The sequence below is a fragment of the Hippoglossus stenolepis genome, chromosome 4 (assembly GCF_022539355.2).
Source record: "Hippoglossus stenolepis isolate QCI-W04-F060 chromosome 4, HSTE1.2, whole genome shotgun sequence".
Classification (NCBI taxonomy): domain Eukaryota; kingdom Metazoa; phylum Chordata; class Actinopteri; order Pleuronectiformes; family Pleuronectidae; genus Hippoglossus; species Hippoglossus stenolepis.
The window spans coordinates 17,226,389-17,251,354 of NC_061486.1; the positions used below are offsets into that span (position 1 = coordinate 17,226,389).

General features: G+C 42.8%; 2 protein-coding genes and 5 non-coding genes across 10 annotated transcripts in view; 5 read left to right on the forward strand and 2 right to left on the reverse strand.

Moving 5' to 3' along the window:
* The first annotated feature begins 88 nt into the window (after positions 1 to 88).
* Positions 89 to 17,196, forward strand: LOC118106258 (P2Y purinoceptor 3). Of its 4 annotated transcripts, none has more exons than XM_035154659.1 (3): positions 89 to 149; positions 12,912 to 13,348; positions 13,510 to 17,196. In XM_035154659.1, exons 2-3 carry the CDS (start codon positions 12,921 to 12,923, stop codon positions 14,180 to 14,182), a joined length of 1,101 nt encoding a protein of 366 aa, XP_035010550.1. In that variant the 5' UTR covers positions 89 to 149; positions 12,912 to 12,920; the 3' UTR covers positions 14,183 to 17,196. The 4 variants fall into 4 exon arrangements, with proteins under 4 accessions (XP_035010550.1, XP_035010548.1, XP_035010551.1 ...); XM_035154657.1 differs by lacking the exon at positions 89 to 149 and adding an exon at positions 156 to 399; XM_035154660.1 differs by lacking the exon at positions 89 to 149 and adding an exon at positions 408 to 1,926.
* trnaa-agc lies at positions 3,028 to 3,100 on the reverse strand. Its single transcript has one exon. It is a non-coding gene; the product is annotated as a tRNA-Ala (tRNA).
* Positions 3,671 to 3,743, reverse strand: trnaa-agc. The gene has a single exon. It is a non-coding gene; the product is annotated as a tRNA-Ala (tRNA).
* On the forward strand, positions 8,114 to 8,186 carry trnaa-agc. The gene has a single exon. It is a non-coding gene; the product is annotated as a tRNA-Ala (tRNA).
* trnaa-agc lies at positions 8,503 to 8,575 on the forward strand. Its single transcript has one exon. It is a non-coding gene; the product is annotated as a tRNA-Ala (tRNA).
* On the forward strand, positions 9,063 to 9,135 carry trnaa-agc. Its single transcript has one exon. It is a non-coding gene; the product is annotated as a tRNA-Ala (tRNA).
* A 1,650-nt stretch (positions 17,197 to 18,846) lies between the features above and the next one.
* LOC118105825 (rho guanine nucleotide exchange factor 17) overlaps positions 18,847 to 24,966 on the forward strand; it is a 63,671-nt gene continuing 57,551 nt past the window's right edge. Inside the window, exon 1 of the mRNA XM_035153759.2 lies at positions 18,847 to 24,688. Coding sequence (XP_035009650.2) covers positions 19,352 to 24,688 — 5,337 coding nt within the window. The 5' untranslated portion in view covers positions 18,847 to 19,351. The remainder of the gene's footprint in view (positions 24,689 to 24,966) is intronic.

The window sequence follows — 24,966 nt, forward strand, 5'->3', positions numbered from 1 at the left end:
CATGTGACACAATCACGTTTGACAAAAGCGACATGTGTGCGGTGCAGAGGACTCATTGCGCGTGCGTGGCAGCAGCCGTTGTCCGGTTACGCCGCTGCAGCTCCAGTGGGAGCAGAGCGCGTGCAGCCACCGGAGCCGCATCACAGCAGGTAGAATAGTTCCGGGATTTTTTTAAAAACACACACACACTCGTGTTTGTGATATCAAACCGCGTTCGCGTGAGATTCCTTCAGTGTTGTTGTTTGACTCCTCGCGGGTCTGGACTGGTGTGTTTCTGTGTGTCTGAGTGTGTGTGTGTGTGTGTGTGTGTGTGTGTGTGGAGGAGAGTGAGGAGGACGAGTCTGCCATGGCTGCGACGCCAACTTGTTGATGTTGCCATTGAAGTTTATGACATTCAGGGTAAGTTTGTTTTCATCTTTTTACAGGTTCTTGCCTGTTTCTTACTAAACCCTGAAGGATTGTGGGACATGTAGGACACACATGATGTATTCACTGGGCACCACTCTTATCATGTCAGCTATACGTGTTATCATAGTTTTCAAAACACCTGCAATCCTCTTACATGCATTGAAATATTACACATCCAAGAAAAGTTTTATAAAGAAACGGAATAAAGCAAATACACAACATCTGGGACTGAAATAATCCCACAAACATCTGTGTGTTGTGGTGGAGGAAGATTTGACATGTGTGCACTCATGTTACGGGGGGTATGATGGAGTTGTTACCCTCCTGAATTATCGTAACACTGTATAGCTGCTTCTAGACGTGCACTTAACTCCGGATAATCTCCTGGCTGTCTCTAGAGAGGCTGTATGTGAGAATGCAACTGTCCGATTGAGAGGCTCCAGACTTTCTTCGTAATTTCTCAAGCCAGCCCCCTAGTAAATGCTCTGGATAATGTCTGAATGAGCCGGTGTAAGAATACAGGAGGAGATCGTCCGCAGGATTCACCGTGAGCACATAACACCAGTGTTATTTCCCTGTAAATAAAAACACGTAATCCCTGCAGCAGAATGAATATGTTACATCCTGCCTCTGCCTGCTGCACCACCCCTCTATAACAAGATGTGGGTGTGTTTGTGTCTAAAACGGCTAATGAGAACTATTGACTGTTATAAAGCATGAGAAAATGGTTGGTTTTCTTGATTCAGTGTAATTTGATGCAAATACTAAATAATAACGTATTGCAACCGTATTTTATCGTAGCCACTTTGGCTACTAGCTAGTTGGTATTATCTAGCATGTATGACATACTATATATGCCATTTGACCTCACCCTTCCAATTTTCCACCGAAAGTTATGCCCTTGTGTGCAGTTGAAAACAAGTTATTTTACTTTTGGTTTGGAGATTTTTTCAGTGCATCCAAATAAAGCAGAAACCTCAGGGAACATGTTCTTCTAGTCAGGGTGGTGAAACAACCAGAGCCCACGTGCTGTTGTCAAGATGCAAGAGGAAGTGTAGCCTGCCTCAGGGCACTAGGGTTTTAATTGCGCAATGCACATATCAGGTGTCAATACCTCTGAAATGATGGGTGTGTTTGTGCGAATCTTGCAGAAAGAGGTGTAAGGCTTTGCAGAACGTTGCAATGAAAGTAATTCAAAGAAATTAGGGTACCTCTGAGATCTTCCTACGAGGTGCGTTCAATAACCCTCGGGCACACCATCGTGTGGCTATGTCCGCTAGCTTCGCTACTTCTGGTAGAGGACATTTAGGCTAAAAACATGGTGTAAATGACCCGTTCAAGTCCAATATGAATGTCGGGGCTTGCAGATACTTGGATGACACCACTAGAGCAGTAAGGAGGCATTTTATGTTTTTTCTGCTTTATTACGTCTGAAGAAGAGGTCACCTGGGCTAAACACTGTTTACCCATGAAACTTCTAAAGTGTTTTGTGGACACCACCCCTCCATTGGCATAGTGGTGAGTAGTTAATGAGTGAATTTTCATTTTTCGGTGGACTATCCCTTGAATGCTTGAAAAAATTACTCTAACAATTGATTAATGAACATTTCTGTTAATGTATCATTACATACAAAATGTATGCCCTTACACCAGTGGAAAATGCCGAAGAAAGATTTTAGCAACATGCTCATCTTACACAAATCCATATGTCATGTTTTTCACAACTTATGGTCTTAAGTCCCTTATGGTCTTATGGTCTTAAGTTAAAAAGTTGTCCCATCACTGTGGTAATAACCCAGATTGGTTTACATCTGCTGTCATGTGTAAAGAGCTGGCACACTGGCCATGGGACTTGTGTTTCCTTAGAAGATTCCTTTCTGCCAGGCAGAGTTCGTGTTTTGTTTGTCTGACTGGGAGCAGACTAACGAACCACTGGTTTAGAGACATAAACAGTGTTTAAAAATACTGTATAAATCTCAGAGATTGTCAGAGATGCATTGGGGGAGTCAGTCAGGGAAGACTTTGCTTTTCTTTTCGACCTGCCTCTTTACTGACACTGTTTTCACCCGAGCTGCATTCACATGTCCTCTGCACCACAAAACCATGACGACAGCCACCACAGGGCACATGCTGACTGATACTTACCCCTCTGTTAAGCCTTTCATTACTTTTATTTAACTGATGAAAGGTGTGTTTCAAGCTGTTTCAGCAACTCATCAGACACATTCAGACACATTCTGAACCAATCTTAGTCAGACTCAGCTGTCAATCATGAGGTTTTACCAAGTTTTTTTTACGACATTAAATAACTAATTAAAACCAAACTTACTGGATAAATTAACACTCGAAGATACATGGTGTGTGATAAGAAATTCCTAAAATGGCTATAGTTTGGTAAGAGGAGGCAGGACTTTTGACGTATACTGCAGCTAGCCACCAGGTGGCGATTTAGATGCCGTGGCTTCACTTTTGGGGAGCTGTCATGTCGTTCATCCAATTCCATTTATTCCTGTGATGAAAGACGACTCTGCTTTGATGCTGTCTCCACTTTTCTATCTGTAGAAATCCTCTCAATCTTAAAAACCCCTGTACTATATGTTTCTGCAGTCAAAAGTCTACTGGAGAATGCGGGCATCGATCCCGCTACCTCTCGCATGCTAAGCGAGCGCTCTACCATTTGAGCTAATTCCCCTGCCCATTGTTTAGTTCATAGGACATGGTTTGGCTTCACTTTTGGGGAGCTGTCATGTCGTCCATCTTTACATACAGTCTGTAGTTAGACCTGTTAGATTTAGTGTGTTGTGTTAAGTTGTTGTGCATTGGTGCTAAAGTACAGAGCTGGAGAGGACATGTTGATTTTTGGCAGTTCAAGATAATTTTTAACTCTTTAAACATCTTCAGTGATGCTTTGCCAATATTAACTTATAATAGTTTTGAATTGGGAAATGGATAAATGACTGCTATATAATAATTGTGGACACATTTTTATGCGCTGTAGTAGTAGTGCTGTAGTAGGAGGCTTACATTTTTCGGGCCATGAAAGTACAGTGGGTGTCTGGGGCCGAAAATGTAAATGTAGGAAAGATCTGATAATATACTTTACATTGCCTGGAAAGACAGACAGCCATTTATTAATTAACGTGATGAAAGACGACTCTTCTTTGATACTGTCTCCACTTTTATATCTGTAGAAATCATAGGTAGAAATCCTCTCACCCTTTAAAAGCACTGTACTATATATGTCTGCAGTCAAAAGACTACCTGGAGAATGCGGGCATCGATCCCGCTACCTCTCGCATGCTAAGCGAGCGCTCTACCATTTGAGCTAATTCCCCTGCCCTCTGTTTAATACATAAGACATGTTATCGACATGACCTATACTGCAGTCAGCCACCAGACGGCGATTGAGGTGCTTTGGCTTCACTTTTGGAGGCTATCATGTTGTCCATCTTTCATACAGTCTGTAGTTAGACATGTTAGATTTAGTGTGTTGTGTTAAGTTGTTGTGGATTGGTGCTATTGTGCTACACAGAGCTGAGTAGGAGGCGCTACTGTTTATATTAACAAAAATTTGTTTTTTTGTCTGTCCATGAAAGTACAGTGGGTGTTTGAGGCCCAAAATGTAAATGCAAGGAAGATCTGATATTATACTTTAAATTGTCTGGAAAGACAGACAGACATTTATTAATTAACGTGATGCAAGACGACTCTTCTTTGATGCTGTTTTCACTTTTATATCTGTAGAAATCACAGTTAGAAATCCTTTCACCCTTTAAAAGCACTGTACTATATACTGTATGTCTGCAGTCAAAAGACTACCTGGAGAATGCGGGCATCGATCCCGCTACTTCTCGCATGCTAAGCGAGCGCTCTACCATTTGAGCTAATTCCCCTGCCCTCTGCTGTCCACAAAAACACAAAATGACATGTCATGCTGCAGGAGTCTACACCCACAGTCCTGCAGCAGGAGTAATGTTACACTCCCCCTGCACTTAGGCGTATCTCACACACACATACACACACACACGAACAAGCAGCTGCATAGTACAGTAGCTGTCTACTGCCTGGGCCCCAAAATGTAAATGCAAGGAAGAGCAGGTCTTACACTTTACATTGTCTGGAAAGAGAGAGAGAGAGTCATTTAATCATTAACGTGATGAAAGACGACACTATTCTTTCATACTGTTTTCATTGGTACATCTGTAGAAATCATAGGTAAACATCCTATCACTGTACTATATTTGTCCAGTACGGTGGCAAAGAGAGCTCAACGCTTTTTTTACTTTATATTTTTTGCAATAACCTCTCAGTAGCTAGAGATATATCCACCGTTCCAATCTGACACAAAATTATGCTGTGATAGTGGAAACATGCAGATTTACAACTTATTTCTTTTATCAAGTAATTTTGGGGGATTTTATTTGCCTGGTTTTCGACCAGTGTGAATTCTAGTCTGATTATCAAGATAAAGTTTAAGCCTTAATTAGACAGTTCACAGAACTGGTGGCTGGCTGCAGTACAGGTAATCTCACGTCCTCCATGTTAGTAGGTGGGACATGGACATGATATTTGCATGTCCTTTACAAAGAATGGTCAGGGGAATTAGCTCAAATGGTAGAGCGCTCGCTTAGCATGCGAGAAGTAGCGGGATCGATGCCCGCATTCTCCAGTAGGTTTTTGACTGTGGACTACGGTGGCCAAGAAAGCTCAACGCCCTGCAAATCAAGGAAAAAAAATAGAACAACAAACTCAACCAAATACAAATACAAATATTGTAGATTTTGCTTGTGTTGTGACTTCTTCCAGCACATTTGTCATGTCAAATTGATCTCTTGATTCTGAATGCGTTGAGCTTTCTTGGCCACCGTAGTCCACAGTTAAAAACCTACTGGAGAATGCGGGCATCGATCCCGCTACCTCTCGCATGGCTCTACCATTTGAGCTAATTCCCCTGCCCACTGTTCCTTGCAAAGGACATGCAGCTTTGATCTCCATGTCCCACCTACCAACATGGAGGATGTGATATGACCTGTACTGCAGCCAGCCACCAGTTCTGTGTGTCGAATAAAGGCTGAAACTTTATCTTGATAATCAGACTAGATTCCACATTGGTCGGAAATCAGGCAAATAAAATCCCCTTAAAATTACTTGATAAACGAAATAAGTCGTAAATCTGCATGTTTCCACTATCACAGCATAATTTTGTGTCAGATTGGAACTATGAAAATCTCTAGCTGAGAGGTTATTGCAAAAAATATGAAGTCAAAAAGGTCCCCTCCATCCTCTTACTCAGAAAGAAACCAGTGAACATGAACATGAGTCCTGGCTGAATGAAGTAAGGAACCTTGTGGTGTATTATCGAAGTTTCATTGACCAATGCTCCACTGTCCTGTCTGTCTGTGTTTGACTTGTTTCATCAGAGCTGCATTCACTTCCCCTGTGTTTGGAAACCAGCTGACAAAGAGTCACAGCCTGAGCTCGCAACACGCCACTTAAAGTCCTCGCCCCAAATCCTTACAGCAATATTCATCCTCACCTTTTTGTCCACAACGCTTGGCAAATTATTACGAGCGGAGTGCAGCCTACTGTCACCTGCAGCCTTGTGTGTGATCGATGTTACCCCATGAGGGAATTCCTGTCTATCTGTACAGTGGACTAGAAGTTACTGGATTAACATTTAGTTTGTTTTACCACAGTAGGGGAAGTAATTCCCATGTTTTTAAAGCTTTTGGACATCTTCTGTCAAAATTGATCAGTGAGTACAACAGACATGTTTTAGCTTAAATGCTTGTGCTGCTTGCATGGTATGTGTGTTGTTCTCCAAGTCGTTTATCAGCATGCCTGACTTTTTGCTTTTGGCTTTCATGCAACAACCAATTTTTTTTTCTCTTTCTGTTCATATGGTAAACAGTGTGCTAATTATGAACACCAGACTCACTCGTTATCATTGTTTCTATTTCTGCTTCAGCTGATTAATTTACAATGTCTCCTGTGTAATGGCCTGTAAGTGCCTTTCCTCGTGACTCATAGACTTGCATTAGCCTGCAGCACATTAGCTAAGATAATTAGATACATGTTTTATTTTTTAATCAAGACAAAGAGCTTTGATATTTGCTGTCTGTGTGTGTGTGTGTGTGTGTGTGTGTGTGTGTGTGTGTGTGTGTGTGTGTGTGTGTGTGTGTGTGTGTGTGTGTGTGTGTGTGTGTGTGTCTGTGTTCTGTCTTTGCTGGGCAATGAAATCATATATTTTCTTTTTATGGTGTGTTTGTCAGATACTGATTTTAGTTTCCTTCCTGCTCATTTTGTGTGCCTTAAAAAAAAAAATCTAAAAACACAATTCCTTAGAGTATGTATACAATTGTGTTAGCCTGTCTGTGTGAGTCAGTGCACATTTTTGTGCTGTATTTCTGCAGAAGGCCAGAGAGTGAGGAGCAGTGCACATGAATCATTGATTAGTGTGCCCTGGGACAGTGCAGATCAGATATGGGATAATAATTAGCAATGAATGGTTTTCCGGCTTTCTCTCCTCAACATAGCAGCATCCCTCCTCATTATTATTATTACATTTCATTTAGCTGACGCTCCTCTGTTTACATCTATGTATATTACAGAGGCTCCTTTATATCGAGATTCTGCCATATTGCTGTTAAGAGGAGCACTTACACTGAACCAAACAAACCAGGATATTGCCACACTTGGCAATCTTAGATAGCATGCCAAGATTCAGGAATCTATTGTAACACAGCAGTGTCGGCATCTGTCCTTCAGTAAACATCAATAACAACAACTGAAAAAAAATGCATCCCCCATCAGTTCCGTGTTCTTACCTTTCAGTACAGCGATGCGGAATTAAGCCGTCGGAAATGCTAAGTCCGCTAGCTTAGCCAGTTCTGGTGGACTTTTACTTTTTGTAAATGACCTCATTTTGAATTTGAATGTCGGGCTTGCAGACACTTAAATGAAACCACAGGAGCAGTATGGAGGCATGTTATGGTTTTTCTGTTGTTTTATTACATCTGAAGAAGGACTCACTATTGACTTCAATTGTATTGGATTCTGCTCTAATAAAGTTTACCCCTGAGACTCCAGAAGTGTTTTGTGGACTCAAACACTTCACTTTTTCTGTCCATTGGTTTAACACTGTTTTGGTCTCCACCAACTCTACTGTCTACAGTAGGTGTATTTGGTGCTGGGAGGGTAACATATATTGCAATAAGCCAAGATTTATACCTTTAATTAATTTAATAATTTACACTGACAGTGACTGTGGTTCATGATGTCACCATATCCAAATGCTGAATAATCATTTAAACATGTGGTGTCTGTTATGCTCAGTAGTTTATGTCCTATATTTGTCCTGAGCTGCAGTCCCATTCCTGCAGTCATGGATTATAAATAATCATACAGCCCTGCCTTCCAGTCTGAGGCTAGAAATATGCAGCAGCTTGTTTGTGTGTGTGTGTGTGTGTATGTGTGAGAGAGAGAGAGAGAGAGAGAGAGAGAGAGAGAGAGAGAGAGAGAGAGAGAGAGAGAGAGAGAGAGAGAGAGAGAGAGAGAGAGAGAGAGAGAGAGAGAGAGAGAGAGAGAGAGAGAGAGATAAACCAAAGGGCAGGGGGAGTGTAACATTATTCCAACTGCAGGACTGTGGGTGTAGACTCCTGCAGCAAGACATGTCATGTGGTGTTTTTTTGGACAGCAGGGGGCAGGGGAATTAGCTCAAATGGTAGAGCGCTCGCTTAGCATGCGAGAGGTAGCGGGATCGATGCCCGCATTCTCCAGGTAGTCTTTTGACTGCAGACATATATATTACAGTGCTTGGATTCCTATCTATGATTTTCTACTGAAAACCGTATGAAGGAAAGGTGTCGTCCTTCATCATGTTGATTGATTAAATGGCTCTCTCTCTGTCTCTCTCTCTCTGTGTCTTTTCAGACAATGTAACGTTTACTATCTGCTCTTCCTTGCATTTACATTTTATACAGGGAGGAGACAGCCACTGTACTTAATGGACAGTGGGTGGGACGTGGACATGGGACATAGGGGTCTCCTGCAGTGTGACATTTGATGAACTGTTTTTTCGGAGAGTAGGAGGCAGGGGAATTAGCTCAAATGGTAGAGCGCTCGCTTAGCATGCGAGAGGTAGCGGGATCGATGCCCGCATTCTCCAGGTAGTCTTTTGAGGGCAGACATACAGTATATAGTACAGTGCTTTTAAAGGGTGAGAGGATTTCTACCTATGATTTCTACAGATATAAAAGAGAATACAGCATCAAAGAAGAGTTGTCTTTCATCACGTTAATTAATAAATGGCTGTCTGTCTTTCCAGACAATGTAAAGTATAATATCAGATCTTTCTTGCATTTATATTTTGGGCCCCAGACAGCCACTGTACTTTCATGGACAGACAAAAAAATCGAATTTTTGTTTATATAAACAGTGGCGCTTCATACTCAGCTCTGTGTAGCACTATATCACCAACCCACAAAAACTTAACACAACACACTAAAACTAATGGGTCTGAACTACAGACTGTATGAAAGATGGACGACATGACAGACTCCAAAAGTGAAGCCAAAGCACATCAATCGCCCTCTGGTGGCTGACTGCAGTATAGGTCATGCCAAATCCATGTCCAATGTACTTAACAGTGGGCAGGGGAATTAGCTCAAATGGTAGAGCGCTCGCTTAGCATGCGAGAGGTAGCGGGATCGATGCCCGCATTCTCCAGTAGACTTATGACTGCAGACATATATAGTACAGTGCTTTTAAAGGGTGAGAGGATTTTCACCAATGACCTCTGCAGATGTACCAGTGAAAACAGAATCAAAGAAGAGTTGTCTTTCATCAGGTTAATGAATAAATGGCTTTCCAGGCAATTTTAGCTCTTCCTTGCATTTACATTTTTGGCCCCAGACAGCCACTGTACTTTCATTGATAGACAAAAACTTCAATTCTGTTTATATAAACAGTAGCGCCTCCTACTCCTGGGCATAAAGATGAATGAGTCAATTATTATATAGCAGTGAATTATCAATTTCCCATATGGTAAACTATTATAAGTTAATATTGGCAAAGCATTACTGAACTGAGAGTAAACATGATCTTGAACTGCCCAAAATCAACATGTCCTCTCCAGCTCTGTGTAGCACTTTAGCACCAACGCATAACAACTTAACACAACACATACTAAATCTAACAGGTCTAACCACAGACTGTATATAAACTACAAAGATGGACGACATGACAGCTCCCCAAAAGTGAAGCCAATGAGTGTTGAGAGCAGATGTTTGGACACATTTCAGGACAAACTGCCAAAAAAACCAAACCATGTGAGCAGGGAAAGCTGCACCCAGTCATCGAGCAAAAGTAATAATGACTCGTTCACACCCTTAATGACACATCAACTCCTGCAAAGGTCAGCGAGCAATAACTTAATTACGTGTTTGGCTTCGGTGTCAGGATGGAGTAAACATGTGGCTAGAAATGACTTCTTTACACACACACACACACACAATATTCTTACTTAGAATCTCATCTAAAAATAGTCAAGACTATAACTACACTGAGGAACATGTGTCTTTCATTTTAATCTTTTTCCTTTTAACATTCTTTGCCTTAGTTTTGTAGGAGCAAAAATGTATTTGTACTTATGCATTATCGTGTCATTTCAGAAACATCACAGGTATTTGAGTTGTCTTGGTAAAAAAAGAATAGATCCTTCTACAGTGGACTTTTTAAATAATGGAGCCAAGGCAACAATAATGAGCACTGGAAACAATTTTACCTCAAATTTCTGACAATCTGGTGTTGATTCCTGTAACATAAATCTGGCAAAATGAAAAGTTGTGATTTCCTAATGAATCATTTCCTTGCCTTTTTTTATTATGTATTTGTGCATTATTGTGTTTACCTATTGGACTTTTATTAAACTAAGATCAGACGCCACAGACAACAAACACACACACACACAGTCTGAGGTGTTTATGTTTTCCTCTGGTAGATATTTAAAATTGCATCCAAATTACAAATTTAACTGTAAATGTCCAAAGTCAAGTAGTATTTTCAAACTGATGAAGTATGTTTAAGTGCAACATATTCATTTTCTGTGATGACGCCAAACCTGCTGAAGGGCATGTCGGGTGTATTTGTATTGTTGGAAACAGGAGACTCTTTAGCAGTGACCTGTTTAAGTTTAGCTGTTCAATTCCAACAAGCTCAAAGTGACAAAAGCTCTGCTGTAGCTTAAGGATTGTCAGGGTCTGAGTTTTAACAATAAAGACGGTGATGCTGTTCTCTTGAGCCCGGCCCATTTATTGGTAGGTAGGACATGAGCCTTTCTCAGACATATTGATATCGCCGTCTGTTTGCCGATATCCATCCATCCATTATCTGTACTGCTAATCCTGAGAGGGCTGCAGGGGGCTGGAGCCAATCCCAGCTGACATTGGCCAAGAGGCGGGGTACGCCCTGGACAGGTCGCCAGCGTATCAGAGACAAACAGCCATTCACACTCACATTCACACCTACGGTCAATTTAGAGTCTCCAATTAACCAATAACCAATAATAATAATAACAATACAAAAATAAATTACATTTATGGTTATATGGTTGATATTCATCTATATTTAGTTGTAATTATGTTTTGTTTTATTCAAGATATTTATCCTGTTTTAACTGTAAAATATCAAGCCTCAATGACATTTGTTTGTCTGGGTTCGATAATGTCATCTTAGGAATCATTGCCAGTTTTTTAAATATATATATATCAGCCAAAATATCGGTATCAGAATTTTTAAAAATATCAATATCAGCATATGTCCTCAAAAAACCCCATCTGTCAGGCTGTATTGCTCACATCACACTACCTACCTGGAAGTTGGCGAGTCTGCTACATACAGGCCTAAACATGCATCAGCCCACCTTCTGTCACTATTCCCTCACCATCACAAAGAGATAAGCAATTTTGACGCACGCTGTGATTTATGGAGTTACTCAGACTTCACAAAGATTAATTATTTGAGTGTGGTGACATCATGGGGATTTAGGATTGCGCAGAAAGTTTATCTTATGATTATTCTTAAACCAGGAAAGGTGCGCCGACATGTAAATATAAGTGAGTCATCAGTAAATAAAGCCGAGCACTTCTCTCTGTTAATCTTCTGTGCTCACTGGTTTACTGTAGTGAAATGTTTTATGAAGCGATGTCACTCCGCTCCCCTCCTTCATCCACTCTATCAGGAATTATGAAATAATGCGTCACTGCTGTTCTCAGCAAAAATGTTTCTGAAAAAACACACAACTACTCTTTTTGAAGCAGCTGCACGAGACACTACATGTGCACACACTCATACACCCCCACACACACACAGATCTTGGTTTTTAGTTGTGAAATTCCATGAGTCACAGTCTGACAAGGCTGTGGAGGAAGTGGTTCAAAGCAAATCGCTCACTGGCCAACATGCTTCCATGTAAGAAGTGGATATGATTGATGTTGGTGGTGGGAGCAGTAATTAAGATTGTGTGTAGCAGTGTGTTCCAGACGCTGTGCGTTGGGAGTGGGAGTCCAGACAGTCTGCAGCGGTTTTCATTGCAAAACATGCAGCTGTCCAGATTCTACTGTTTATTAGAAATGATGGAAGGATAAAATGAATATTATCTAATGGGCTGGCTCTTATTTTATCAGCTGTTACTATTTATTTAGATGCGGTGTTTCTAGCAACTGCTACTGGTGAATACACAGTGTTTGCAGGTGATAAAGTAATGAGGTATTTTGTAGAGTTATGGGTACAGGTTAAAATACATGAGTATGACTTCACCATGACATCTCAAAGACTCAATATGAGGGCTGCAGGGGGTCGTTAGCATTGTTACCTCACAGCAAGAAGATAGCTGCAGGTGTTTTTGCAAATTCAGATTTTACTTTACTGGGATTTTGCTTCCATCATGACATGAGGTGTAAAGATGTAACCAGGTCTAATGGCTTTATAAAAATTATGGCCAGAAATACCAGCTGCTCTCTACTTGAGAGTCACAAATCATTGCATTTTGACGAAACGGGGATACCCCCACTCTGAAGCATTAAAGCTGCACCATTACAAATAGTAAGTAACTGAGCAGTTAGTTGAGGGGATCAAAATGTGGATACAATCCAGTGTTTGCCTTAAGGTGATGGCTTCATTGTGATTTATGAGATGTAAAGGTGTGAGGTGTGAGGTGTGAATCAAACAAATATTTATCTCTTGTGCCCTCTTGTGGAAAGTTTTTGTTTCTCTTTCTATCTTCGTCAGCACTTAAACATCCATTTAATCCAGTATTAGATTTTCAATGGGAATATCTTCTATCATTATATTATATTATATTATATTATATTATATTATATTACCAAATTGGCCCCCTCAAAGGTGGTATGGATAATCGACAGATGGATATATTGTATTGTATTACATTATACTACATTATATTAATAATAACCTGCCTTTCTCTCTCCCTGTCTCTGTTCCAGAATGTGAAGATGCCCCATCCTGTCGCCTCCCTCTCTACGGAAACGCTCATCTCCAAAACCTTCTCCTTGGACATCTTTTCCACCAGCGTACTCCCCACAGACCCCTACACAGCGGCCAGCTTCAACGCCAGCATCGGCAACTTAAGTGGGATCGGAATCCTTCGCTGCACCTATAAGGAAGATTTTAAACGTATTCTGCTCCCTGCCGTGTACACGCTTGTTCTCCTGCTCGGCCTCCCTCTCAACTCCGCTGTCATACTGAAGATATGGAGGACGAGGCCCAATCTTTCCAAGAACAACATCTACATGCTCAACCTGGCCATAGCCGACTTTCTGTATGTGATGTCACTTCCTCTACTCATCTACAACTACGGCAGCCATGACTACTGGCCTTTCGGGGAGTTTGCCTGTAAGCTGGTCAGGTTTCAGTTCTACAGGTGAGATCATTTAAACCAATGTTGGCTAATTATCTCTATACACAGCTGAGTGTTCAGAGTACTGCTTATTTTGACCTTTCTAGTTGAATTAGAAAACTTGGTCGAGCAGTTTGATCAGATTTAAACAATCTGATTTATTCTTTTCCGTTTTACTCTTGTAGTAATCTACATGGCAGCATCCTCTTCCTCACCTGCATCAGCGTGCAGCGCTACGTGGGCATCTGCCATCCTTTGGCGATGTGGCACAAGCGGGGCAGTCGCAAGATGACGTGGTGCATCTGCGGAGGGGTTTGGCTGGTTGTTGCCATCCTGTGCGCACCTACGTTTTACTTCGCCAAGACGGGAATCCAGCGCAACCGCACAGTGTGTTACGACTTAAGCCCGCCGAAGCTCTCAGTGGCCTACTATCCTTACGGCATGGCTCTGACCTTCTTCGGCTTCTTGTTGCCTTTCATGGGCGTGATGGCGTGCTACTGCCGGATGGCCCACATCCTCTGTCGCCCAGTGTCCTACCAGGGTGTCTCCATGGCGAGTGCAGAGAAGCGGGACAAGGCGGTGAGGATGATCATCTTGGTGGCGGTGGTTTTCTGCATAAGCTTCCTGCCGTTTCACCTCACCAAGACCATGTACCTGGTGATACGCACCCTGCCCAATGCGCCTTGCGAGACCAGGAACATGTTCTCAATCATCTACAAGAGCACCAGGCCGTTCGCCAGCATGAACAGCTTTCTGGACCCAATTCTGTTCTACTTCACACAACCACGATACCGGCAGAGCACCCGGAGGTTTGTGCTCAGAGTCAGCAAACTCGGGGAAAAAGGCACGAGTGTGTGAGCGAACATACAGTCAAACACTGCAGCAGGCTTGGTGGTTCACCAGTGATGGATCCTAGGATTCTGCAAAGACTTTATTTTTCACTGTAACAAGGAAGTGCACCTTCCTCAGAGGATCTAACGGATTTAGAGACACTGGTTTATCAAGAAGCCTTAAAATGCAGCATAGGAACGTTGCATTATGAGCGATAAACATAGACCAAGAAAAGCAGGAGGATGAAATGAATCATATCCTGCTCCTATGTAAATTACAAGTATTTGGGCCACTTAAATGGGGAAAAAATGAGATTTCAAGAATTGTGATATCATGAGAGTAAAGTCGTATTACGAGAATAAAGGGAAAAACATTTTCTTTAGAAAATAAGCAGCAAGGCGATTCTGTACTTGTTGGAATTTTTCTCCATCTGGATCCAAAATCTTGAACCAATCTCAATGTTTCTTTACAAACAACATAACCTCTCTGTCACAGATGTCGTGATCAAAGCAGTCGACCAAACATTTCCTCCTCCACAAAATATGCAATTTCCCTCCAGTCTGTGTGGTTCTTTTTTCAGAATAGACACAGTTCCTTACACAGTCTTTTCATATTCCTGATACTGATGACAATGCAATATTATGACTAGTCATGAAATATGGTGAAAGGGAAATCTTATTTCCCTTTAAGTGGTGCCTAATACCCATATATATTCATAGTACATCACCCTTACACAACTCACTTTTAATAATTTTTTCTTTTCATGTTTGTTTCTCACTGTGAAGTGTACAGTAAAGATACACACTTTCCTCTCCCTCAGCAGGTCTCCACAGGTATATAGGACTTATTTGTATACATGTGATGTGGAGGTGAAGATGTACATAGTGAAGGAGAGAACAACTAATTTAATTTTGGGGATAAAATCCACGGTGTCACTGAGCCATGTAAAATGCTCAGAGTGACTGTCAATGTTTAAGACTGCATGTTGGACATGAGGTACCTGTGTGTGGACATTAAGTGGCACTGAGGAGAAACTTGCCTCATGTTTAAAAATGAAATATGTCGAATGAGAATTTTACATTTATATGAAGGTTCCACTGTTCCTTTCTTTTATAAATGACATGTTTCAACATTATCCAAGCTTTATTGCATGTAATGCATTATTCACCACTAGATGGCGTGTGCACTTCACTACTGTATCACCACTGCACTGAAAAGTAAGATTTCTTTATTTACATATAATCCAGTAAAGACCGTGTGTTATTTACAGCAGTTTGGGGCAAAGTGACGTCATCAAGACTGTTTAGTAAATTTATCAAACTCATGACACAAAATATATTCCGTCAATGCATTTGCCTTTTTTCATCCATGTATTGTTGAGTAAACAGAGGAAATCCTTTTTAAATGTGTGTGCCAACAGAGGTGTTTATACACTAATACATAAAAAATCCTTATATAATTCTCAAAGGGATAAAACATTCGATTTATCCACACTGGCAGCATCTAAATTAAGGTACAAGCTGCCGTTTTTCCACTTCCTGTCAGCATGTGAATTAGGATTTCTGTTCCAAGACATCAGCTCTGTGGATGGATGTCAGGTCTTATACAGATGATAGAGTAGAGTAGTAATAATAGGGAATAGAGAGATTTATATAAAGAATGTATGTTGCTTTAAAGTAGACCTCTAGTGTGCATGTGGTATGTTTAGCACTTATACTGTTTCTACAACCAGATTCATTACAGTCCAAATCTGTTAACATGATGGAAGACTTTAAACTTTAAACTTTCCCCATTTTTTTCTTATGTTCTAAGTAACTGAGTTACTGAGTTTATAATTTGATCTGTAGTTCATGAAATGAACATAAATGTAATGTAAATGAATGTTTCTTCTAATTGCATTTTGCTGTAGCTTCTTGTTAATTTAATTCAATTTTGTTTTACTAGCGCTTATTTTTCCTCTTACTATTGGATATCGTCTTTCAGACATGGGATTTAGTGGAATATTTTTCGAATGCTTCTCTCGATCGCTGAATCCTTTGTCTCTGGACTGTTGTTAAAACCCAGACAAGCACCTTTTCACTCTTTGGTAAAGATTTCTATTTTCTTTGTGCAGATTCTCCATTATTTTAGAAACAATCAATCTGTGGTTCATGAAGAGATCTCAGCACTGCAGAAGTCTTATTCCCATAAAGATGAGTAAACCTTGAACAAATTAAAAAAGATTTTGCACTATATGTATATTGTGGTATTTAGCTACTACATTTACTATCAAGATAAATGAAATCTGTTTATAAAATGTACCTCAGGTGGGTAGTTTATGGCTGAATGTGTTCATATAAGTAATTCAGTGTCTCTTTATGAGTTACATCTCGCTCTTCCAACCACTAGATCGTGTCATGTGGACGTCTCAGATTTTACAATTTGAATATAAAATGGAATTAGAATATACTTAAATAAATAACTTACTACCTTAACAGTTCAAGTTATCAAGTTCGAGTTGTACATGTACATAGGGAAGCTAGAGTTGTGTTTGAGTTTTGCACCCATGCATTAAGAAGTGTTGCGTAAGTTGGTTTAATGTGAACATGTAATTTCAGATGCAGTGAACATTTTGACCACAACACAAGGTTGTGTGTTTAAACATGTTGATGTGTGTTTATCTGTACAGCGTAAATATTCACTAATGCGCTGATAGACTGCACCATTTAGTTTTTCTCTATGGGGTCAAATATTTGTGAACTGCATTGTGTGTGTGTGTGTGTGTGTATTTGTGTCCGTTTAGATGTATCCAGATGTCTGTACTGTGTCAAAATATTTGTGTCAGTCAGTATTATTTCGAAATTTCTTATTTTTGTAAAATACTTAAAGAACATGAATAGATTTTTATTTTTGTTACATAGAGATGATTTTGTTGATGATAAACTAACATTTATCTTTTCTAATAATTGAGTTTTTTAGTTGAGTTGCTGTAAAATGTTCTCCTTGTTGTCACGATGTAAAACTAATTGAAAACAGCCATTAAAAAGTCATGCAAACATAAATGCCTTTTCTTTATTCAGTAATTATTATAATTATGATGAGTAGATTCTTGTTGCTGAATTGGCGAACAACATTTGCAGCAGAGTGGATTTGAAGACCCTCAAAAAGACCCTTATTAACTTTCTTGAATCCTATTTTTCATTATTAACTTCTTGCTGTTTATATAAAATTTCTATACATTTCAATAATAATTATATTTATACATTAAATGAAGATGGCCTGTGCTCTTTCCTGAACTACACCTCTAACCTTGGAGCCACTTGACAGCGAGTTTTTCCGTCTTAAATGTTAATTACCAGCAACAAGGAGGTTATGTTTTCACTCATGTCTGTTTTTTATTTATTAGCAGGATCACGCCAAAACTATTAAAACCAATTTCTTCCTAACTTGATGAAGGGACAGGGCCTGAGAGAAACTTGAACAATTTTGGCGTGGATGCAAATTAAGGGGAATTCTGGAAATCTGGCAATTATTTTTTTAACAAATGAATAATTTAGGTTCATCTTTTCTTTTACATTTCTAATATAAGAAGTGAAGAGCCGTGCTTTGGGTTGTTCGGCGGTATGTTGCCTCTCTACTCTCACCAGTAAACATGACGATGTCTATTACAGTCTTCAAAGTTATTTATTTAGGAAAATCCACATCAGCATGTCTGAGCTTTGAATTTTCTCGAATGATTAAAAACAACTGAATCCTACTTCAATGATACAGAAGTGATACTGTGGGTTCGTTGCATTATTCACCCGGTGGGGGGCGCTGCTGCCTCAGTGAAAGTATCACAGAATTCCCCCTCAGAACAAAAGGAGCTGCTGCTGCATGGGAAGCACCACAGAGGGGTTATTGTGCACGAGGGAAAACTTTCTTTCTTTGACCCCCTCAACCCCCCCCCACCCTGAATGCTGACACACACTAATGCACCAACATCTTCTTAAAACACTGATATAGAGCTACTGATGAATATCACAAGTACAAAATGAAGTGTGATATGTGCATCATTCGCTTGCTTCCTCTTTGTCTTCATCTGCAAGTAGAGATACTGCAAATTCTTTTGTTTTTATTGTGGTATGTTTTAGGTCACACACACACACAAACACACGCAATGTAATTCATAAAGCACCTTTCATACAAAGGGGGAGATTCAAGGTGATGTACAGGAACAACACGGAGACAAAACTAAAAGAAAACTATTAAAAATCTGAAAGCACAGTTTCAAAGGTATTTCAGGTCAAATTAAATATTAAAAAGAGCACAATAAAAGAGATAAATCTGTATGGACATTCAAAGATAAGTTGAAAGAGGAAAATAAAACTACTGTTTACACTTCCCTGCTTTCTTGCACCTAAGGTGTTTTTATATGAATCCTTCCTATGTGACAGTTAACTGGATTGCTGAATTTTAACTATTGTGCTACTTTTAAAAAGTTTTAAAACTAAGAATTTCATGCCAGTTAATGAAATGATGTCTGCCTTGTCATCAAGTGCATGAATCTTGAATGTGTATTTTGTGTGTGTGTGTGTGTGTTCTCACAAGGGAAAGGCCCAGAACTACACAAAGTTTGTCTCCCAAAAATGAGAAAAAGTGTTTTCCTCTCAATCCCCTCAGGGGCTATGATGACAGCCCCTATACCCCTATAGTCCCGCCCACCCACTTCTATCTCAGGCATTAACATGGACCAACAAAAAAAAAACACACACAACACAACTCACGGAAATCATGAGAAAATGCAGAAACCCATGAACTTGTGTGTTTTGGGGGCAGCAGCAGTGAGAGAGGCTCCGGGCCCGACGTGCAGCCGAGCCGGAGCCCTGCGGTGGGCTGTGGGAGAACAAGCAGGGGGGGTGATAACAATGGAGAAGTTGTGTTTGTGAACAGGTTGAGAAAGTTTGGGCCCAAAGAGGAAGAAAAGAAAAAACTTTCCCTCCTTTGCACGGATGTGGTTTCGGGAGTCGACAACATGTAAGTGTTGATAACACAGGAGAACTCACCTACTTTCTGTGGGAGCCTCGTTTCACTGGATTCCAAGTGTTTTTATTTCTCTGAACTTGTTGTTGTGTTTTCACTCGGAGGGAAATGGACCTGGACTCTGAACAGTGATTGATACTGGGATACCAGAGGGGTTAACATGTAAACGTGTGTGAAAGTGACGAGACCTGAACAATGGCAGGAAGACAGCGGAAGAATGAGGCTGTGTACCGCAGCGTCTCTTTTAAAAAGTTGGGGTCCAGGAGCAGCGGCGAGGAGCAGCCACACAGACCCGGGGCTTTGGAGGCAGCTGGCGGCGCCCTCCCCCCGGAGCAGCCTCTGTCGAGAAAAGTTTCCAAGATCTCTGCCACCACCACCACCGCCGCCGCCGCCGCCACCACCGCCGGCCTCCCGACCGCAGACCCGAAGAGCGGCTCCTCCACTCCTCTCTCCTCCATTTCTCCATCCATCCGCCAGCTCACCGAGAGGTTCAGCAGCAGCAGCAGAGCTAGTTCCGTCGGAGGCTCCGCCAGGACGCGCACAGCTCCGCCGGGAGACGGTGTAGTAGTGAGGCGGGGGACCAGCACTCTTCCCCGGACCAGCGGCTCCAGGAGAGACGGGTCTGTGTGTCGTAAATCTTTTCACGAGGACATTAGTGGTGGATATTTCGCGGACATTGATACTACTTCTACTACAACAACTTCTACTACAACAACTTCTACTGCTGCTGCAGAGTCTCTCACAGACAATAAGGTGCAAAAGTTTCACTCTGGCACCGACTCTGTGTCTGGATCAGACTCAGAGAAGCGGATTTTCACACGTGTATCAACCGACAGCAGCAGCAGCCCTGGTAAGAGAGACTACTCCCAGATCAATGCATGTGCCTCTGAACCCAGAAAGTCTTTGATTACTGATGAAGAGGAGGATGTCACTAGCAGAGGGCTTCCTCCACCTTGTAAATCTCACAGAACTTACCCCTCCACCCACCACGGTGACTTTATTCCCCTGCACGCAGACAAGTGGCCCAGTGTCACCAAAATCAGACAACTTTTTGATGAGAGACAAAGCAAAGCGGACGATGGTGAGAATTTAAAGGCAGCTTGCAGGGGCCAAGTACCAGAGCTCAGCCCCACAGAGAGTGCTCCTCTCGCTGATAGAAGTGACAAGCTCTCACCCTGCAGCTCTGTTAATGACGGTAGGAGTTTGTCTTTGCATAACAAATGTGTAGTTGGAGCACAAAGCAGAGAAGGTAGTACTGCTGAGGAGAACTATTGTTGCGGTATGGACTTTAATTGCAAAGCTGACCAACAGCAGTACTCAAATGATGAGGAGCCTGGCATAGAGACGCAAAGTTCCCACCACAACAAAGTTTCTGGCAGAAATACTTCACAAAGCAGTAGCAGTCGCAGTTGCGCTGGGGGTAGTCATTACCGTAGGATTAACCCATCTCCATTCAGATCTCATAGTCCCAGCACTGAGACAGAGGCAGTCCGTAAGACCCCCGGGACACCAGGGTTGACATCTGACCCCAACCCTGACCTTCAACCCCCTGCTACTTCGTCTTGGAGTAGATCGTTGAGCTTAGACACCTCCTGCTGCTCCAACTCTCTTCAGCAGCCGACAGTGAGGGAGAGAAGGGATAGACAGGGGGTCGGGCTGCCCAGGGATAGTTTACATTCCTCACATAGCTCCTCTATAGCACCAGCCCCCACCTCTTCCTCCCCCTCCTCTGCTCCAGCTCCAGATAAAGCCATTACCTCCTCTTCTACTGTATCTATCTCTGCTGAACTGAGAGCCCCAGCAAGAGTTGCCTCTTCCGTCAGCTCCCGCTGGAGGTTTAGTTCTGGAGACGAAGAGGAGGAACACAACAGGAGAAGAAGAGGAGGTGGAGCAGGTGGTTGGAGTGGTCCCTCTGGCCTTGCTCCATCCCTCTCCTTCAGAGGAGGAGACAGGGGTTCCACAGAGCGAGGAGGCAGCTATTTATCCCGCAATAAAAATGGCTGGTTGGGTGCAAAGGGCATTGGCAGGTCCTCAGGCAGTGAGGAGGACAGCCCTGGTTCTTTAGGCCCCCACGTTCGAGAGGCAGTGCGCCGGCGCTCGCTGAGAAAGAAGAAGAAAGTCACTGGAGCTGCTTTAGCAACAGGCCGTGATGATTACGAAGATCATGATGGCGAATCAGAGGACAGTGACAGTGACATGGCCTTGACAATGGAGCAGTTAGAGAGGCAGCGCCAGCAAAACACAGGAGGAGAATTTCCAGTAACTTTATCTCGGAGCCACTCAACAAGAGAGCCCAGTGGTCATAGTAACAGAGCCAGGGTGCAGCAATGGGAGCGCATCTCCTCACCCATGACATCCTCTGTATCACGAGTGTCAAAGGTCAATATCCCCCCATTTGTGTCCAGTCCTGGTGGTTCACGTTGCAGCAGCCGGTATTCCAGCACTGAAACGTTGAAGGAGGAGGGCAATGCCAACCGTGAAGCAAATGTGATTTTAAATGCGGGTGAGGTTGGAAGCAGCAGTAGCAGGACTGCATCCTTGTCCATGCTGAGTAAAACTTACCATGGGAATTTTACCATGTTTCGCTCCCCAAGCTTTGGCCATGGGGATAACTTTTCCCATACGCCACTGCGATTGCGACCCAAAATTCTGCCCACAGTGACCCCCTCGCCTATTGTACTTGCTAGAGAAGGTGTGGTGCCTACAGTGGTTAGGGGGGGTGAGCAGAAGGCATTAAAGAGGACAACAAGTGGAGATGGGGTAGATGATGATAATAAAAACCAAATATCCTTGTCCAACCCTGACATCACCTCAGAAACTATGACTCTCCTGAGTTTTCTAAAATCTGACCTGTCAGAGCTCAAGGTCCGCAAACCAAGTGGAGGGGATAGATCTGGTGTTGTGGAGGGGTCAGTGTACAGGATGGGCTCAAGGACACAAGGAGGGACCCTTTTACCTTCTGGCCGCCGCCCATCACTGAAAGACCTGACCGCCACCCTAAGACGTGCAAAATCTTTCACCTATTCAGACAAACCAACCACAGCTGAAAAGTGTTACTTGAGAGGTGGTACTGCGAAGAGGAGTTCCTCTGAGCAGCAGCTTGACTTGGATGGAGAGAAAGATGGAGGGACGGTTTCCGTGTCAGACAGAGAAGTAGAAAGTGATGGGGGGGATTTCAGGGGTGGGAGAGGACAAAGAATGAGAGATTATGGATTTGATGATGATAATGAGGAAGTCATGCCAACTCCATTGCAGGAGAGGTATGTGCAAGAAGCTAGGCAAGTCATCCGAGACATCTGCCAGATGAGTACTAGGGAAGAAGAAGAGGATGATGTAGATGTAAGGAGAACTGATGAAGATTTGAAGGATGAATGTTTCCAGGTCACAAAAACAAATGAGGCGAAGGTAAAAACAGGCGAGAGTGTTCAGGATGAGGCAAGGGCAGATCAAGAGGCTGAGTTTAAGAACACAAAAGACAGGGATAAACATGGGAGGGAGAGAGAGAACAGGGAGAGGGAGAGGACTGAGAGGGATGGACAAAATGTGCAGTTAGAAAAACTAAACAGCAGGGGCACAGAGTACGGGGAGGAAATTAAGAGACAGAGCAGAGAGACAGAGAGAGCCTTACTAAAGGGCGACTCGGAGGAAAGCATGTTCTACAACCGCTCTTTGGATGAACTCTCAGGCCATGAGTCTAGTTTAACAGATGAAGGGATTGTGACAGAGCCAGAGGTGTGCCCTGGTGACTCCTCCGAGAGGTCATTCCTGGGGTCAGCAGGGGTTAATTTGGGGTCTCGGATACCTAGGGATGTACTAGGGCAACCTGTCACTGTATGGAAGCAGTCGGCTCTCCATGAGGTGGAATGCTTTAAGCAGGAGAGGGAAGAAATGACAGAGAACAGGGTGAGTTGTACAAATCTTGTGAATGAAGTCGGTGCACCTCCCTCCTTGCCTCTTTTTGCCCGTATGGCTGAGAGTGACTGCATTATCATGGACATGAGCTCTACTGCTGGTATCAACACTGTCAACGCTACCAGTGAGGAGATTAACACCACTAATGTAGCGTTGCAGGGGTCAGCTACTACCGTAGGAGGAGGACATGAAGCCCCTGCGACCCCAAGTGCTGTTCGTCGAAGGCGCAAGTTCTCCCCTTCTGGTAATAACAACACAGGGTCTGATTCCAGTAATGGGAGTAATGCTGAGTCAACAACAGGAGCTGTTGGAAATGGGGATACCACAGTCTACCGCTCTCTAAGTGACCCCATGCCTCAGCGATGCTGTTCTGTGGCAGAAGAAGGGAATAACACATTTTCCTCTGTAGACAGCAACCTGTTAGGATCCCTGTCGGTCAAAGGAGGAGGAGGGGTATCTGAGGACTCTGCTGTGGCCACCTTGTCAGAATACAAGGGTAGTGTGGCAAGTGACTTGTCAGTTTACAGCGATGGCGGGCTCCGGGATGATGGCGTTCATGATTACAGTGGGGTGATAAGGAGCATTGTATCTGAACCAGGTGCAATGGACAGACTGATGACAGATGACCATGGCAATGGCAAAGCTCCCAAGAAGAAGTCATTCAGTGATCCCAGTCGCCGCAGTGATGCCCCTTTACTCACCCATAATGACCCTCAATGTAAAGGTCAGTCCGGCAGAACTCAGCCAATCAGTGAGCTGGATCAACCTGGCCAGATCCCACCTTCCAGCAGTGAGCCGATCCTGAGTGAGCAGAGAGGGGAACTGTGGGAGCCAGAAGCGCAACCTGAACAGACATTGCTAACAGAGCCGCATCACCACACAAACAGCACTAATCAAGTCAAGAAGGCTCGATCTCAGTCAGAGTGCCTTCCCCACACTGATAACCATGGCGATGAAGATAATGATGTCATAGACCAAGGTGGAGAGGAGAAAGAAGAAGAGTTGAGCAAGTTTAACTTTGACCTCCAGCTTGCTGAAGTTTTGCCACCGAGAATGATTCGCCGGCCCTCCAGAAAGCGTCCAAACCGGCTGGCTCACTTTTTCCCTCATGAGGACCCCTTTGAGCCCCCAGAACAGGGCTCAGAGGGGCAGGAGTATCAGAGTGACCAAACTGACCTCACCCCTCCTCTCCCCCCTCCCTTACTGCAATCCAAACCAAAAACCAGACCCAAGCATGTCCGCCATGCCAGCGAACCGTCAACCTTTATCCCCATCTCCCCACCTCCACAACTCCAGCCACTGAAGGAAGTGGACTGCCTCACTCTCCAACCCACTGCAGAGGCTCCAATGTTAAGTAAACCTCCAGGAGATGAGGCCCCCTCTCTGGAAGCTGTGACTCAGAAGTATATTCTTGAACTAAGCACTTCTGAGAGAGACACTGAGGGCCCAGGGCCTCTTCCAGTGCCTCTTCCAGTGCCCAGAGATGGAGCTGAAGATGTGTCGGCTTCAGAGGGGCCCAGCGAGACCAGCACAAGTGGAATTACAGAAGCTAGGACTAAGAAGAAGGGCACAGAGGAGGCCGCATCCATGCCGACTGCACAGAGGTCCAAGCCCAGAGTGGTGAGTTCAGATTTTTTTCTGTCCTTTTACCTTATCAGTGTCATGTTTGACTGAGAGTGTGGTGTGTTCAATGCTATGTTGTTGCATGGTGTCTTTAGAGTTCTGATAATTCACCACCAAATTAATTAACTGTTCTTTTGATGTTATTGATGGCTTCGACAGAAAACTATTCCACACAAATCGAATGTTGTTGAATTCAAAGAACTAATGCTTCTGTCAAATTTAAATGTTTGTATTTGAGTGAGAAAGAAAGGGGGCCAAGTGTTCTCCGTTTTTTA

What these genes read in the sequence shown, in the direction of transcription:
- LOC118106258 (XM_035154657.1), top strand. Translation starts at nt 370, where the DNA reads ATGTTGCCATTGAAGTTTATGACATTCAGG. An exon ending in TGAAGTTTATGACATTCAGG is followed by an intron (nt 400 to 12,911) that starts GTAAGTTTGTTT and finishes TCTCTGTTCCAG; the next exon opens with AATGTGAAGATGCCCCATCC. An exon ending in GTCAGGTTTCAGTTCTACAG is followed by an intron (nt 13,349 to 13,509) that starts GTGAGATCATTT and finishes TTACTCTTGTAG; the next exon opens with TAATCTACATGGCAGCATCC.